The 17,264-nt window shown below is 39.2% G+C and overlaps 2 protein-coding genes and 1 long non-coding RNA gene across 21 annotated transcripts in view; 1 reads left to right on the top strand and 2 right to left on the bottom strand.

The window, feature by feature from the left end:
* FBXO34 (F-box protein 34) overlaps positions 1-14,156 on the bottom strand; it is a 111,295-nt gene extending 97,139 nt beyond the window's left edge. For 11 of the 18 annotated variants that reach the window (XR_014260766.1, XR_014260767.1, XR_014260769.1 and 8 more), the window contains exon 1: positions 12,517-12,655. Coding sequence is in view for 1 of the 18 variants with exons in the window: in XM_082450384.1 (XP_082306510.1) it covers positions 12,517-12,665 (149 nt within the window). In the remaining 17 variants the exon portion in view is untranslated. Of the gene's footprint in view, positions 1-12,516 lie in introns of all 18 variants that reach the window. The other 7 variants (XR_014260768.1, XR_014260773.1, XR_014260776.1 and 4 more) reach the window with 7 other exon arrangements.
* The window catches only part of ATG14 (autophagy related 14), a gene marked incomplete at its 3' end in the record, with an annotated part of 271,275 nt that overhangs the window by 122,939 nt on the left and 131,072 nt on the right, over positions 1-17,264 (top strand). The gene's annotated exons all lie outside the window — the stretch shown is intronic.
* Positions 1-17,264, bottom strand: part of LOC309655392 — a 225,163-nt gene that overhangs the window by 88,099 nt on the left and 119,800 nt on the right. The window lies entirely within an intron of this gene.

A 17,264-nucleotide genomic window follows, 5' to 3' on the forward strand; every position in this document is an offset into this window, starting at 1 on the left:
CAAAACTTGTCGAACTATCCATCTGTTTCTGTGAATTTTACTGTAATTATTATGCCTCAAAAAGAGAGAAAGAGAAAAGAGCAATGCCATGAGTGCTATACCAGCCCTAGAACACTTACCTAAACTTTTATAAGAAAAAGAAATACTTCATTGTTTAACCCACTGTTAGTTTAGCTTTTGTATCACTAATACACTCTTCATATGCCAATATGTAAAGAATGAAAAAATCAAGTGAAAAAGGCAAGATAACGTTACGTAGAATATGCTATCATTTATTATTTTTTTTAATAAATTTTTTTATTTTTTATTTATTTATTATTTTTGTCTGCGTTGGGTCTTTGTTGCTGCTCACGGGCTTTCTCTAGTAGCGAGCGGGGGCTACTCTTCGTTGCAGTGCATGGGCTTCTCATTGCGGTGGCTTCTCTTGTTGCGGAGCACGGGCTCTAGGCAGGTGGGCTTCAGTAGCTGCGGCTCACGGTCTCTAGAGCACAGGCTCAGTAGTTGTGGCGCACGGGCTTAGTTGATCCGCGGCATGTGGGATCTTCCCGGACCAGGGCTCGAGCCCGTGTCCCCTGCATTGTCAGGCGGGTTCTTAACCACTGCACCACCAGGGAAGCCCTATGCTACCATTTATGTTTTTAAAGGTAGGGAAAATAGACTATACACCAGAAGACTATGTAAGAAACTAGTAACAGTGGTTGCCCTAGTGAGGGAAAAGTATGCCCAAGGCACAGAATAGAAAATATCTCACTTTTTGCACCTTTCACATTTTGAACCATGCAAACACATGACCTATTTAAAAAATAAATGTTCTTTAATCCTATTAAACAAAATTAAATATTTCATTTAATTTTTTTGAAATTTTGGTATATGCAGATTTTAATGATTTGAAGACTTACATTGACTTTAGTTTCAAGATGATCCCACACTGAACTGAATTACTGACACTCCTAGATACAAAAATGACAAAAGAATAAAAAGTGTTGGAAGGAGTAAAAAGGGAAGGAGAGTGCTGAGAACTCTTCTTTTGAGGAAAACGGCAAGAAAACATTTTAACCAAAAAGAGAAGCACTGGGATCATTCTACTGCTGGAAATATATACTATATATCTTTTAATTTCTCATTATCTGCTTTTAATGAAAAACAAACAAAAGCAGCTAGCTAAATCAAAAAGGCCAACAAGGCTTTTCTCTGATTAGCTGAAGGAATCAAACAAAAGGTTCTTTCTTGTTAGGAGTATAGATTCTGAAGAGTTACAAATAGTAATGTGAAAGTCTCCGTATCAGATTAGAAATTGAAATAAAATGAGGATTTCTGAGAAATTTATCAAATTGACCACAGGTGGTTTTCTGTTCGCAACACTATTTTGTAACGTGTATATATAAACCCTGTTAAGCTTTTATGGTGTAAACAGAATAACAAAAGAGTTACTCGGACTTCCCTGGGGGCGCAGTGGTTAAGAATCCGCCTGCCAATGCAGGGAACACGGGTTCGAGCCCTGTTCCGGGAAGATCCCACATGCCGCAGAGCAACTAAGCCCGTGCGCCACAACTACTGAGCCTGCGCTCTAGAGCCCGTGACCCACAACTACTGAAGCCCAGGCGCCTAGAGCCCGTGCTCCGCAACAAGAGAAGCCACCGCAATGAGAAGGCCACGCACCGCAACCAAGAGTAACCCCCGCTCTCCGCAACTAGAGAAAGTCTGTGCGCAGCCACAAACACCCAACGCAGCCAAAAATAAATTAAATAAATAAATAAATTTATTTAAAAAAAAAAAGTTACTGAAAATCTACTACTCTTAAATAGACCATTTAATTTTGTCAGTTGCCCAAGCCTTGGCCTATACATTCATGTATTTTTGTGTATGATTAGTATATATATTTTATATACCATTTTCACATACTTATTTCTATGTAATGATAATTAAGTTGAATGAAATAAAAAATATTCACTTTATAAATCCATAAAATTTTGGATTTTTATTTTTAAAAGGTAACTCAGTAAGAAAGTCCTATCTCTTGCTCTAATTCCGGAAGAGGATTATTCAGATCCTAAGTAGAGGCCACCAACCATTTACTGATGATCCCAATTACCAACAACCTCTTAAGTGACAAATACATACAAATAAACCCAGAAAAAGGAGGCATCATTTACATGCTCTTGTTGATAATAGTAAAAACATTAAATTGTTTCTAACAGGGTTGGATGGTCACAAACAAAATCTCTAACCCTTTAGAAATTCCTAGTAGCTACTATGGAAATTTCTTGGGGCCTCTGGAACGCAAGTAGGCATAGACAATAATCATTAAGCCCTTCAAAGTAAATCCTTCTGAAGGCAAAGACTATATTTTCCAATACAGTACTGTGTATTATCCTATAAAGATTTCAGCAACATAGACTAAATGAACATTCAAATGTAGAAGGCTCAAAGTAGGCATAGAATTAACATTTGGTGAACTGAACACTAACAGTTTAGAAACAAAGACAATGCATATGGAAATGAAATTAAGCTTTACTTCTTTGAATAAGATATCTACACTAAAAGCATACAAATGACAAATTTCTTAAAAACTGAGTAATTATACTGAGGTTCATTAATGAAGGCTTGACTTTTTCCAAAGGGGGAAAAAACAGATCTGCTATCTGCCAAAAACATTAAATTGAAATCTTCAAAAGTGGTACTGCTATTACCTTAGTAAACCAGTAACACTAATCTCCTTTACAAGTAGAAAGGTGAGAAGTTATGCTCATTGTTTTTGAAAAATTGGAAAGGGAAAAGGTAAAGATTAATTTCCTCCTAACTCCTCCTGAACTATCTATTTGGAGGAAAGAAAAATGGACCAATCAAATTAATTTCATATAATATTCTCAAAGAATACGAAATAAACAGCATAAACACAAGGATAGGGGTTACTCAGATTCAATTCTAACAAATTATTACTTGATTCTATAGGAAACAATGATCAGTAATTGTCAGACCAGTCCTTAAGGGACTTACTCAAAAAGCCAAAATCTTAAGAATTCCATTGGACTATCAACTGTGGTCAAGAGGTAACATGTATCTAAATCAGAGCCATTTAACAAGAGAAAGACTCAACAGGTGTTTGGTAAAAGAAATGCCTGGAAACACTGGGAACACATGAAAAGACCTTTAATAAAATGAAACCATAATATTTAAGTAACTCAACAAATGAGTTGGCAAGCAAATTTTAATCTCCAAAATTAATCATATCTTTTAAAGAGGCATAGTCCCCTTCTTTCCATGTCTCCTAAAAAGGGAAAATCCATGACATTTTAATAAAGGAACAATTCTTTAAAAAGGCTTTACAACTCCTCATTCTCTACTAAAATAGAACAATTAAAATTCAAGCAGAATAGGGAATTCCCTGGCCATCCAGTGATTAGAACTCCGCGTTTCCACTGCAGGGGGCATGGGTTCCATCCCTGGTCAGGGAACTAAAGATCCTTCAAGCTGCATGGCACAGCCAAAAAAAAAAAAAAAAAATTCAAGCAGTATAGACAAGATAGTCAAGGTTGATTCACAAAATAAAACAAGGTAACAACTACAGTAAAAATCAAGTAACTTTTTGGTAATATACACAAAAATATTAGGTAACTGAGAACATTTTTAATACAGAGGCTAAGCCCCTAGATCAAATAAAGAAGAGAGGAAATAATTCATTTGTTAGATTCAGAAACAAAACAATAACTAACATGGCTAAAGTTTTCACTTAAATTCCAAGGCCATGAAATTTTTAAACATCAGTAGTTTAAAAATGTGTTATACAGGGCTTCCCTGGTGGCGCAGTGGTTGAGAATCTGCCTGCCAATGCAGGGGATAAGGGTTCGAGCCCTGGTCTGGGAGGATCCCACATGCCGCAGAGCAACTGGGCCCGTGAGCCACAACTGCTGAGCCTGCGCGTCTGGAGCCTGTGCTCTGCAATAAGAGAGGCCGCGATAGTAAGAGGCCCGCGCACCGCGATGAAGAGTGGACCCCGCTTGCCGCAACTGGAGAAAGCCCTTGCACAGAAACAAAGACCCAACACAGCCAAAAATAAATTAATTAAAAAAAAAAAAAGAAATGTGTTATACAGTCATTTTTAAGTGCAAAAATATGTTATACTATATAGTCTTAAAATATATGCAACTAGAATGTAAAATTATGTTTTAATATACAACCTCCTACTAATACAAACAAAAATGTGGATTTTCCAGAAAAGTTAGTATTTATCTGGACTTTAATAATCAATTCTATTAATGATATCTGCCATACGGCAGGGGAACCCACAAGGTGTTAAGATAAACAATAAAAAGACAAAAGAATAAATTCTTAAATTTAAGACTGGTACTTGCCAAAGAATACATAGATCTGTAAACAGTGCTAAGAGAAAAAGTGACAGAAGTTAACTAGTGCACTGAGCATAATGCCTGGAGTATAAAACATGCTACCCTTTTCTTCAGTAGGTGAATAAATACACAGGCCTTGAAATTCCACAAGTTAGAAATGGTGGTATATAACCATTTTATCAAGCTAACTACATAGCATGTTAAATAAAACATAGGCAAAGAAAATGTCAAATGAAAGATAGGATTCCTAAAGCATAAAGCTATAGACCTTCTATGGACTTTTCAGGATCCCTTTTCATAGTCCTTGCAGTATCCCAAATAAGCTTCACTACTGTGATGATGGTATAGCTCTTCAACTAGAATACAGCCTGAACCAGAGAAACCTATCCCCAAAGGCTGAAGTGGTGTGTAGAAAGTACCTAGAACCTCCAGAGAACAATTCTGATGACTGAACTTGAAATCAAATCTCTTGCCCTACTTTGGAAACAAGCTTGCCTCTCCTGGTTCCTGGACAATAGACCAAATGTGTCCTTTGAGACTTCCTTACCAAACTCAAATTTCATCTTCAGAAACTCCAGCTTAATCAATAATTCCCTACAGTAGTTCCAAGAGTGATTTCAGAGCTTCAGATAGACTATTTTTATATTATTAATTATTTAAAATACATTACTTTTAAATTTTTTAATTTTCAAGAAGCAAATGAACACTTTAATACACAAAGTCCTACAACTGAATCTGCTACAAGGTGTCTAAGTTAAACAGAAAAATAGAAAAAAAAAATTTTTTTTTTAATTTAAAGGTACAAATTTAAATAGCCCAGGTATGTCCTTAAAGATAAGGGGAAAAAGCTAAGCCTTCAATTATGTGTCTACAATTTTGGGATATAAGATATGAAAGCTCAGAATTTAGTAGAGAAGACTAATACACATGAAACAAAGAGTAATAAATAATGGTATACAATGAAGTGTTAAAGTGCTAAGTGGCTAAGTACTCAATTCGGGATGTCTATAAACTCAGATGAGGGGGGAAATTATCTTTACTTTCAGTAACCTCCAACTGAAATTTAGCATTTCCTTCTATTGGGAATTCAGTCAGACCACAATAATATTAACAGTATCTGCCACTGTCAGTAATAGAAATCATAGATATTTTCCTATCACACAATCATAAGTTGCAGACACCTCCAAACAGTGATAATGTTCATCATTACTTGGAAATTATTAGACCCACGCTAAATCTTATTATTTAATACAGAAGCACATGTTACTATCTCATAATTTAAAAAAATATTTTGATAACTGTATTTTAATGTAACTGGTTTTCTTTGTAATCCTATGTAATTTAAAAATACTACTCAGAAAACGGGTCCTATAGGCTTCAGACTGCCAAAGGTGTCTATGGAGCAAAAACTGTCAAGAGCCCTGCCCTACAGCTTCTATAGAAGCACTCTCCTTCCCCACCTTTGGATTTGATGGCATAAGGATGTAGAGCTTGAGGTGCTGACAAACACACTGTAACCACAAAGGGACAACACCATGGAAGCAGAGCTTATTAAATAAAGGAAATAAGAAGAAGATGAGATTCTGACCACCTAAGTACAAGTGGATCAAGCTTCATCTTTGGTCTTTTTAGTACTACAAGCCAGTAAATTCGATTCGGGTCTCTGTTATACTCACTACACTCAACATCTAAATGGTACAGCTGATTGCAATAGTTTCTATCTCAGGAAACCAGAGCAATACCCATTTCTTGGCATAGCAACAGCAAAATTACAAAAGGATTCACTTTACCACCATTAGGGAATCTGGGGAAAATGAGTTTAGTTTTTCACAAACTAAGTGTGCTGAAGTCTCACTCAATACTCACTCCAATCTACTCTCACATGGACTTCCTATTTTACAGAAGCTGCATAGCTAAAAACTACATTTTCCAGATGCCTTTGAAGCAAAGGTTTCACCTAAGATCTAAGTGTGTCCAAGCAGACCACTTAAGATATAGAGAGCAGAAAGTAACATGCAATGATGTTACTGCCCAAGGAAGTTAAAATTTCTGCCACATATGGTGGTCCGTAATGGCAGTAGCTCCCTTATCAGGCAAGTTCTACAGTGTCTCTGTGGTGTTTGTTCTAGAAGTTCAGTCTAATCTGTTCATTCAGCCTACTCAACATTTACCTCTTTCTTAATAAATCCCATTTGCTACAACCACTTAGAGCAAATGCTCTTGCTACAGATTCTTGAAAAATAAATACAAAGTAAACATGGATGTAAAAAAAAGCAGCATTCGTGTGATGAACTTGGAGATTGGGATTGACATATATACACTAATATGTATAAAATGAATAACTAATTAAGAACCTGCTGTATAATAAATAAATTTCAAAAATTCAAAAAAAAAAATAGTATCCTATTGGCAGTTAGAAACCTAACAAGAGTTAACAGCTTATGGATACAGATATAGGCTTGACCTGGAAAGCATTATAATTGAGAAGCCCTAAGAGCTAAGGGCCAGATTACAAGGAGCACAACAAAGAGTCAAGAACAGAGCTTAGACAGACTCAAGATATAGAGAACAAACTAGTGGCTACCAACTGGGGGTGGGGGAGTAAGAGGTGTAAACTATTAGGTATAAAATGAGCTACAAGGATATATTGTACAATGTGGGGAATATAGCCAATATTTTATAATAACTATAAATGGACTATAACCTTTAAAAATTGTGAATTACTATATTGTACACCTGTTAACATATAATATTGTACAGCAACTATAATTAAAAAAAAAAAAAAGAGAACAGAGCTTTAGATAGTTTGGATCTGGAAGAGAAAGAATTGCCAGCCAAGCTGATAAATCAGAAGAAATCAGAGATAGGCAAAGAACCGAGAGGAGAGAATTCAAAAAATGAAGGTGTCTTCTGTACAACTAAATACCAAAGATGACAAATAGGCTAAGAATTTAACTAAAAGATCCGTTTTTCACATTATTTCCTTTCTCAAAGATTGTCCTGGGTAAAAAATAATGCTCAAACTCCCTCTATAATTGGGTCCCTTGTCTGCTGCTGCAGCTTCACACCATAACTTTTTCTTTTTCTTTGTTTTTTTTAATACCATACTGTTAATCAGTCTTTTTTAAATAAATAAATAAATAAATAAAACCTCTTCTCCAGATCCCAAAATAAACGTCCAATCCAAGGCCCACACCTAGGAAACTTTGTCTGGCAGTCCCAGTTGCCTCCTCTGAATTCATGTAACATTTATTTATCAGACACCTAATTAAAATCCAAACTAAATTATAAGCTTAAAGAGAGCAGGGGCTATGTTCTTCATTTCTTTATATTCTGAACACCCAGCATAATGCCACTCAAATGCACTGCTAACAGCTAGGCCCTTTCAACAGGTAGTTTCAAAAGGGTGGAAGTAAGATTGCAGGAGATTAAAAATTTAATTAAATTGACTTGGAAGGTGAACAAAGAAACCTTCCATAGAAATGGTAATGTTCTGTATCTTGACAGAGTTATGGGTTAAATAGATGTATGAACTTGTCCAAACTAAGGGACAAGTTAAACTATTTGTTTACTTATTTAATAAGTAAACAAATAGTTCATGATAGGCATGCAAAAGTATTTACTGGTAAAGTATACTTACTTTGAAATACAACCAAAATATAAGATGCATTGATAAATACATAGAGGGTAGAATGAATGGATAAATAGATAAGCAAATAGAGCAAAATAAGAATTACAGAATCTACATTGTGGATATTTAGATATTCATATTCAATGTATACACAGTTCTTGCAACTTTTCTGTGATTGAAATTTTCATGATAAAATGTTAGGGGAAAAAAGCAGAGTGGAAATAATGTGAGGCTCACATTATTTCAGAAGTTTGTCAATTAAAGGATTGACCTTAGAGAAGAAAAGGAAGGTATATATACATGCCTCTGAGAGAGGGATGTCTGGATTGTTCCTCTTCTCTCTACCTCTAGTCTTAGACTGCCTATACAGACTAGTTCTGGCCTTGAGTGCTTGCTCTTGCCTGAAAGCCTGAAAGAAAATGCTCACTCACTAAGCTCCCTTCATTCTAGCACAATCCAAACCTGTGGAGCCTGACCCCTTTGTCTGTCTTGGGCTATGATAATCTGTTCCCTATTCTTTTTACCTGAGCTTCTAATACCTCCTTAACTGACCTTTAAACAAAACCTCTGGCCAATCTGCATAACATTAAATGGTTCATCCTCTTGGTCCAATTCTTGCCCTTCAGACCCATGGCCCCCACAGCAAGGGAATGTTAAAACAACGGTCACACAGTCCCTGGCTGAGGACCAGGCAGAGAGGTACTCAAAACATGTTTGTTAGATGAATAAAACCCATGCCTGATAATAATATAATACACACATAAATAGAGCTTAGTTTCACATTTAAATCTACATTGTGCTGAGGGTTGAAAACGTGTGTGCTAAGTTTCTGGAGTTGAACATTTAAAAAGGGAAGATCTGGAGCCTCTTCTGTGGAGAGCAAACCAGAAGACAGAGCTGGAAACGGAAGGTTGATAAACTCTTTCAACTGACGTTAAGAAACACCTACATTTAAATTATTAATGCTTTTCCCAGATAATACAGTATGTTCATCACCTTCAAAGTGCCATAAACATGAACTACAGGGGGAAAGATAAATTATGCAACAGTAAGAATTGATATGAATTCAATTTCCAATGACCTAAATGCACTTGGGAGTTAATTTGCTTTTTGTTACTGTAGCTTCCAAAGGACTGCAGATTATGCACTTGCTGAATTTTGCCTTTGTCACACATGACCTAACAAGGAAGGCATTCATTCTACCATAGTAGCTTCTCTCAAGTATCTGGTTCTAAACAGCTGCAAATTTTGGAAGATAACACTGAATGATGTTTCTAACCATTAGTACGTTCTCTCCCCAACAAATATGAAAACAAGATTAAGGTTTACTAGAGTATCAAAACTGTGCAAATTAAACTGGCTGAGCATAAATTTATTAGAAAATAAAGTAGAAAATTTGTACAAGAATTTAAATTCTAGATGTTATGTTAATAGAATTGATCCAATAAACATATCCTAAAGAATTTCTAAAATACAGCACTTTCATTGTTCACATTTGCTTTTATCTGTCAGAAAGATGCTGTATCACTAATGACTGGCTGATATAGTCCCTTAAATGCTGTAACTGGATAAAATGACAAAATATTTCAAAATAATACCGATCTCAAATAAATTTCCATTTATAAGAAGTAAAAGCTGCTTCCTAGACCCAAAACTGCTAGGCCTGGGTGAAAAATAACCTGCCAAAAGTAGAAACAAACTGTAAAAATGTTTCAGAGTGTTATGTGTTACGGCTGGTTAAACGGTTATACAACTAAACAAAGAAGCTGGTTTTTTTACACCTGTCATTGTTCCTAGGTCATATCAGAATACATGAAGACATTTATTCTCCACCTATCAACTCATTTTTTTTAAATAAATTATTTATTTTATTTATTTATGTTTTGGCTGTGTCGGGTCTTCGTTGCTGCGCGTGGGCTTTCTCTAGTTGCGGCAAGCGGGAGCTACTCTTCGATGCAGTGCGAGGGCTTCTCACTGCGGTGGCTTCTCTCTTCTCTCGTTGTGGAGCACGGGTTCTAGGCACGTGGGCTTCAGCAGTTGTGGCACACGGGCTCAGCAGTTGTGGTGCACGGGCTTAGTCGCTCCACGGCATATGGGATCTTCCCAGACCAGAGATCAAATCCGTGTCCCCTACATTGGCAGGTGGATTCTCAACCACTGCGCCACTAGGGAAGCCCCTATCAACTCATTTTTCATAGCAAAAAATCATAACTGCTAAACACCACAGAGGAGGAAAAAATGTACTGCCAAGGAGAAGCTATTTTATTATCAGCATTTATATGTCTTTCAACTCACATGCAGTTTGACTTTCACCATATACCCTAGTACATTTAATTTACACAGATCCACGTAGCCTCCCCCAGAAAGGCTCCCTGGAAAAGACACATGCAAGTGTCCTTTCTGTACCTCCTTCAACTTCATTACATAATATCTTGTCATGATCCTTTCACTTTAAAGAGTAGGTTGATTAACACCCTCAAAATCAGCAATTTCATGTTAATTTGGTACTTATCAGTCTTGAGGATCCAAAAACCCAAATTTTGTCTTTAGAGCCTTAACACTGTCACCACACGATTCCTAATTTCTTTAAATAAATATATACATAAAATAATTTTCAAGGACTGCACACAATGCTACAGAATTTCCAAAGTACAGTGAGCATTAAAATGAGATTCACCAAGAACACCTTGTTTTGTAAACTTCCAGTCAAATCTAATGGTAATTAACAAGGGTAAATTTTTGCTTTCATTTTCTACAAAAAATGTAGTAACAGAGCATGACTTCCACCAGCATGTTGATGCAGAATCTAGACAGACAATACCTTATCAATAACCTTTAAAGAGCAAATGAGAGAAAGCAGTACTAACAACAAAAAACCCCTAACATTACAAGTCAAGGTCAGTGGGGACAGGCTGAGGACTCCTATCCAAGCTTCCTGCTGAAGACACTAAACTGTAATTATGCTTCAATTTTAAGCCATCTACCTCTCAAACTAGATCCTATTTAAATGATTTTATACAGAGGAAGAAATGATGAGCAAAAGTACTGATATGCTGCAATACCTGAAGAGAGTCATTAATGGCAGGTGACTAGCTTCTCTTCTGGCCTGATCTCTTTTGGAAGAAAAGCAATATTCATAGGCAGGGCATTTTTTAAAATTCTGTAGTTTCATATTTGAAAGCATTACAGACGAAATATTAGTTACTTGTCCAGGCAAGCAGTCCTGGTATATGTTATTATACTGTTACAGCCCAGTCTTAGTAAGAAAACAAGGAAAATCCTTGTTGTTGAGCTATAACCGTAGGAAACCCTCAATTATCCACGGACAGGGACAACCTGGATAAATTAAATCCCCAGGTAATTATTATTTAAGAAGAATGTTGGATTAATTCAGAACTCCTCCTCCCCTCTTTACAAAAGAAAAAGTTGACTTAAAATCCCCTCTCTCTCTTCCAGACCACTAACAAAAAAAGCAAATAGGCAGATAAATGATTTCAAAATTGTCTAGCAAAAAAGAGTAAGGCAAATAATTATCAGCACTCGAATTGGTTCTATTTTTTCCAGCAATTCCAATCACAAGCCATCAAACTATGAGTTTAGCTTTCTGAAATGCATTTACATTAAACACCCACCCATCCACCCCCCCCACAAAAAAAATCCCTCCTGATTGAGATTTTCCTAAATCAAATGGGTCTTATTGAACTGTACTAACAATGTTCGAAATGGAAGTTAAAGAACTTAACTATTACGTTAAAATTGTAAAATGCTGATATCGAACAACTTTCGATTCAAAATCTCTGCTATGCTAGGCGTTGACAGAAGCTTTAACTTCCTTTTTCTCCCCTCCGGGTCCTCCCGGCCCTTCCGCGTGTCAAGCTCCCCGCCGGGGTCTGCAGTGACATCACAGCCCATCTCTTGGAAACCCCTGACGTCACAGACACACTGAACCACAGCACTATGACTTCATCGGGACTGGGGCGGAACCGCAGTCGACTTGCGCCAGCCCGGAGGCTAGAGAAGCTTCCGAGCCTCGGTCCTGCCAGGTCCCCGAAGAAGGTTAAGGACAGGCGCCGGCTCACCTGCGCTGAGACGGGGAAGGACGGAGCGGTCGAGCCCCGGCGGGTGCGACCGGGCGAGGCTACCCCCACCCAGGGCCCGACTTCCTCACCGGCCGCCGGTCCCGGGGGTGGGAGAGCCGACCTGGAGCCTCCCCACGGCCTATCCCGGATCTCCTCCGCTTCAGCCCTGACCCGGGACCCCACTCCCGCCCGCCGGCCCGCCCGACCCTCCGTGCCCCGCGGGGGCGCTCAGCGCCCGGCCCGTGTGCGGGCAGAGGACGCCCCCCGGACGAGGTGCGGGCCGCCGGGTCCCTGCCCCAGACCGAGCCCCGGACCGGCGGGCGGCGCCCCCGCCCCCACCCGCCCGGCGCCCCGAGAGCGCAGGCGGCCGGCGGGAGGGGGCGGGGAGCGGCCACGGTGGCCGCCGCCAGACCCCGACCGCGCCGCTCTCGCGCCACGCCCCACCCCGGCCCAGACCCACCTGCGCTCCTGCCCCGGCCGGGGCCTGGCCCGGGGCTGCACACCGCGATACAGCGGCGGCGGCGGTTGGCCTGACTCGCTCCCCACCGCTGAGGCGGACCGAGCGCCCAGCGCGGCGCGGCGGAGCCCAACGCTCGCCCCGAAACCCATTTGTTTGGCTAAAACGGCGTGACGTCACGCGCCGGCCCAATCGACGGTTGGCCAGGGGAGGGGCCGCGGAGCCAGGGAGTCGCAGCGCCCCTGCCGGGATTCTGCGGCACTTCGGACGCTGGGGGTGCGAAGAGTAGGGGACTTAAAAAGGGAGAACCGGGTGAGGCATCTTCGGGCCCCCAAGTGGTGAAGAGTGAAAACTTGAGCAAGACCTGCAGAGAAAGGAATCAACCCCTCAGGCTAGCCAGAATGGTAGTAACGCCAGTGTTCAACAGCCAATAGACATGACAAGTCTACTAATACTCATGGGTGGATGTGGAGCTATAAATGGTGTTAGATTACTGTTAGATAACCTAGTAGACTTGAGTTCAAATTTTGCTTCTGCTACTGTCTGGGGAGGCTGGGCTTCAGAGTTCTCATTTGTAAAATGAAGGGGTTAAAAGAGTCCTTTATGTTATTCTTTTCTATGCAAATCATGGCAGGAATATCTACCAGCAAGCTGATAAACTTTGAGGTTGACAGTCTCAAAATGTGATCTTTAGAAGTTTAAGAGATTGTAAATGATGACTATACGAAGTTTTTAGTATTTTACTTAATACTTTCAAATCAGAGTGCCAGTGAGGACCCTTTTACACTCAGCCTTTAAAATGCTAATTGCTTTCACTGTAAAAATAATTTTAACCACATCATAAAACATGAGAACAATAAAGAAAAAAAAATCCTTCACCCTAACACAGCCACTCAGCATTCAGCTTATTTTCTTTTAGACCTTTTGTCTCATGCATATGTATTTTACAATGTTGTGATCATAGTGTACACAAAATTTTGGATCCTGGTGGGTTTTGGGTTTTTTTGGTTTTGGGGGGGCTTTTTTTCTTCCATAACTATTTCTCCTATTTCTACATAAGCTTCATAAACACTTTAACAGCTGCATAAAATTATATTAAGCGGACATACAAAATTTACCAAATTCTTTATTCTTGGACTTACTTATTTCCTTCCCTTTATGCCGTTATAAAGAAACCATAGGACATTCTCATGAATGTAAATTTTTAAAGATAAATACCAAGAAATGAAATTTCTAGTTGAAAGAGTATCACCACTTTTATAGTTACTAATACAAACTGCCAAAATGCATTTTAAAAGGTTGTACCAAGTTTCATTTAAATCTGCAGCTTTGATTTTAGCCAGCCCTTTAAAAAAGTAGTTTGGTCCAGTTATAAAACTACTCTTTTTTTTTTTTAATTTACTTATTTATTTATTTTTGGCTGCATTGGGTCTTCATTGCTGTGCGTGGACCTTCTCTATATGCAGTGAGCAGGGGCTACTCTTCGTTGCGTGTGCAGGCTTCTCGTTGCGGTGGCTTCTCTTGTTGCAGAGCACTGGCTCTAGGTGCGTGGGCTCAGTAGTTGTGGCCCACGGGCTCTAGAGCACAGGCTCAGTAGTTGTGGCGCACAGGCTTAGTTGCTCCGTGGCATATGGGATCTTCCCGGACCAGGGCTCAAACCCATGTCCCCTGCATTGGCAGGCGGATTTGTAACCACTGCGCCACCAGGGAAGCCCTATAACTACTCTTAAAATATATATTATAAAACTTTAATATCAAAAAATTAAATAAAATAAATATTTCCTATGATCTCACCACCAAGAAATAACCACGTAACACCTCCACCTAGACTTTTATCTGTATAGATAATTTTGATCAAAGTTGGAGGGGGTCATATTGTACATACTGGAATTAAACCATATGTCTTATTTAATATCTGATCAATATTAGCTCAATGTATCATGATCACTTGAACCTTCTTTATGTCAATATTTGACTCAAAGTTCAATCCATCCTCTCAGGTTCATCTCAAACACTGTCCTCAAAACCTCTTGATTATTTCGATGAATCAATAATTGATTCCTCTTCCCTTATGGCCCTTATTTTACTCCATGCACATCTTGCATATGTGTATTTAATACACCCTACTAGATTCTAAACTGCTGGAGAATAAGGATTATACCCTAGTATCCACCAAAGGATCTTGCAGTTGATATTGCTTAAACATTTAATAATTAAATCCATGTTAATCATCTGCACTTTTCTCATGACAATAGATGAATATGATCTCCATTTTCAGTGTTTTCTGAAGTTGGTTAATAGCCACCATTTATTGCGTTTACAACGTATAATCCAGACTCTATGTTAACTGTTTTGTATACATTATCTCATTTAATCAGAAAACACCTCTATGATATAAGTACAGTTGGTCCTTCATATCCATACCATTTTATATAAGGTACTTGAGCATCCACGAATTTTGATATCCACCAGGGGTCCTAGGACCAATCACCCTCAGAATCCATGGGACAACTGTATAATGTTTCAATATTCAGTGTTCATCAAAGTGTGTTTTAGAAATGATACTGTTTCTCAAGTGAAGTGGGGATATTCTGTACATTAACCAATGCAGAATAAAAAATGTACTGTGCCTTGCCTCTCGTTTCAAATGTATAACCTTAAAGCTAAGTATACTACTGAGAGCTTATGAATATTCTGCAGTTTAAGCAAAATATAATATTAAATTTTCCATATAAAATTCCACACAGTATGAATGTATGGAATATATATATGTGTATGGAATATAAAATATGTATATATGTATGGAATATTAAATTTTCATACAGATGAGGAAACCCAGGCTTGAAGAGTTAAACCATTTGACCAAGATTAAACAAGTATTATTAGAGCCAAAGTTAGCAAAGACCCCAGAATTCTTACCATATCACTCGCTGTATTGTTACTGGGAATTTCAGAGGGGTGAAAGACACTGAAACTACAAAACACAACACAAATATCATCAAAATGAAATGACAATGGTTTCCATGTGGCCAGCGCATCTTCATTGTAAGAGTTCCATTAGAGTCTGTGTGGTCTACGGGGTTTCCCTGGTGGCACAGTGGTTAAGAATCTGCTTGCCAATGCAGGGGACACGGGTTCGAGCCCTGGTCTGGGAAGATCCCACATGCCCCAGAGCAAATATGCACGTGTTCCGCAACTACTGGGCCTGTGCTCTAGAGCCCATGAGCCACAACTACTGAGCCCTCATGCTGCAACTACTGAAGCCCACACGCCTAGAGCCCATGCTCCGCAACAAGAGAAGCCACCGCAATAAGAAGCCCACACACCACAGCTAGAGAAAACCCGTGTGCAGCAACGTAGACCGAACGCAGCCAAAAATAAATTAAAAATAAATTAAAAAAAAAAAAGAGTCTGTGTGGTCTAATGCAGTGTTTCTCAAACCGTCTCTGGTTAAGGACCAGTTGTGGGTTTTTTTTTTTAATATTTAATACACTGCGAACTGATTATTTTGTAAAATATAGTAAAACTGAAACTACTAGAAATATGAAATTGTTTGAAAAAAAATAAAAGCTCAAATTCTTGATTATTAAACTCAGCACACAGAAAGTTAGTCAAATTGCTAGTAAGGTTTCTGAAACTCTTCCTCTCATTTCTGCTCTTATCACAGGCTGGCTCTAAAGCTGGCCAGTGGGCCACACTTCGAATAGCACTGGTCTAGGAGAAGGATCAGACTAGGAGGCAGTGAAACCACAAACCACTTGAGGCAAGTCCTTCCTTTGATTCTATTTCTCCATTTGTACAATGGGAATAATCCTTGAAACAAGCCCATAGAGCCAGTGCAGTGCCTCAGGCCTGGGAGGGAGCTCTTGGGTGGGGTTGGGCATCAGTGTGGGTGGCGTGGTGAGGTCATGGGACTGATAAGGTGCTGACAGAAGAACAGATTAAGGTGGCCTGAGATGGCACAGCCACAGAGAAGTTCTAAATATATACGTAGTATATAACTTTGGTTATTTCATCAATGATTGGAACTTAGTCATCTCAAACCAGCGAACATCACATTAAATTAAAACCCAGTGCAATGGGCTTATTTGTATAGACCGGGACTCTGAGCTCAGAAAAAAACTAAGAGCCTACCACTTGCTCCTCAATAGCTCACTCCTACCTCCAAAGGAAAAACACCATCTCATCTTCCTCCCCACCCCCAAACTCTTCATCCTTAACCCAACCTACTCCCTCCACTGCAGGACAGAGGAAACCAAGAGGCAGGCTCCACTGGACTTTGCCTCTAGGTCTCTTTACTACAGAACTACAGCCCTGGGTGCGATCATGCCTTTCCCTACCTACTAACTGTATTACCATGAAGCTCAAATAAATGAGAAAAGTGAATGTGCTTTCCAAAATTTAAAGTTTACAAAGGCACGCACTTAACTTCGCCTGGAATGAAGTCGTTGGAGCATGTGTGAAGCGCTGAGCTTATGCCCGGCCTGTGCATGGATGAAACGTGGTGGTGGTGAACAGAGACGGTAGAGGCTACGCAGCCACAAGAAAGAGCTTCATTCACAGTAAATAAAAGAGCAACTAAAGAGAAACAGAAGAACCAGGGCAGCAAACTGCCAAGAGAGAAGAGTATATCTCGTAACTGAGATGTGGATTGTGAGGGATAGAAAGCTGAATAAGTATTGAAACCAGAAAAATACCAGAAAATCATAGTTCTTATCTTTCTTTTTGGATCTTGTGCCCCTGTGAAAATC

The sequence above is a fragment of the Balaenoptera physalus genome (assembly GCF_965194825.1).
Source record: "Balaenoptera physalus genome assembly, chromosome: 2".
Taxonomy (NCBI): domain Eukaryota; kingdom Metazoa; phylum Chordata; class Mammalia; order Artiodactyla; family Balaenopteridae; genus Balaenoptera; species Balaenoptera physalus.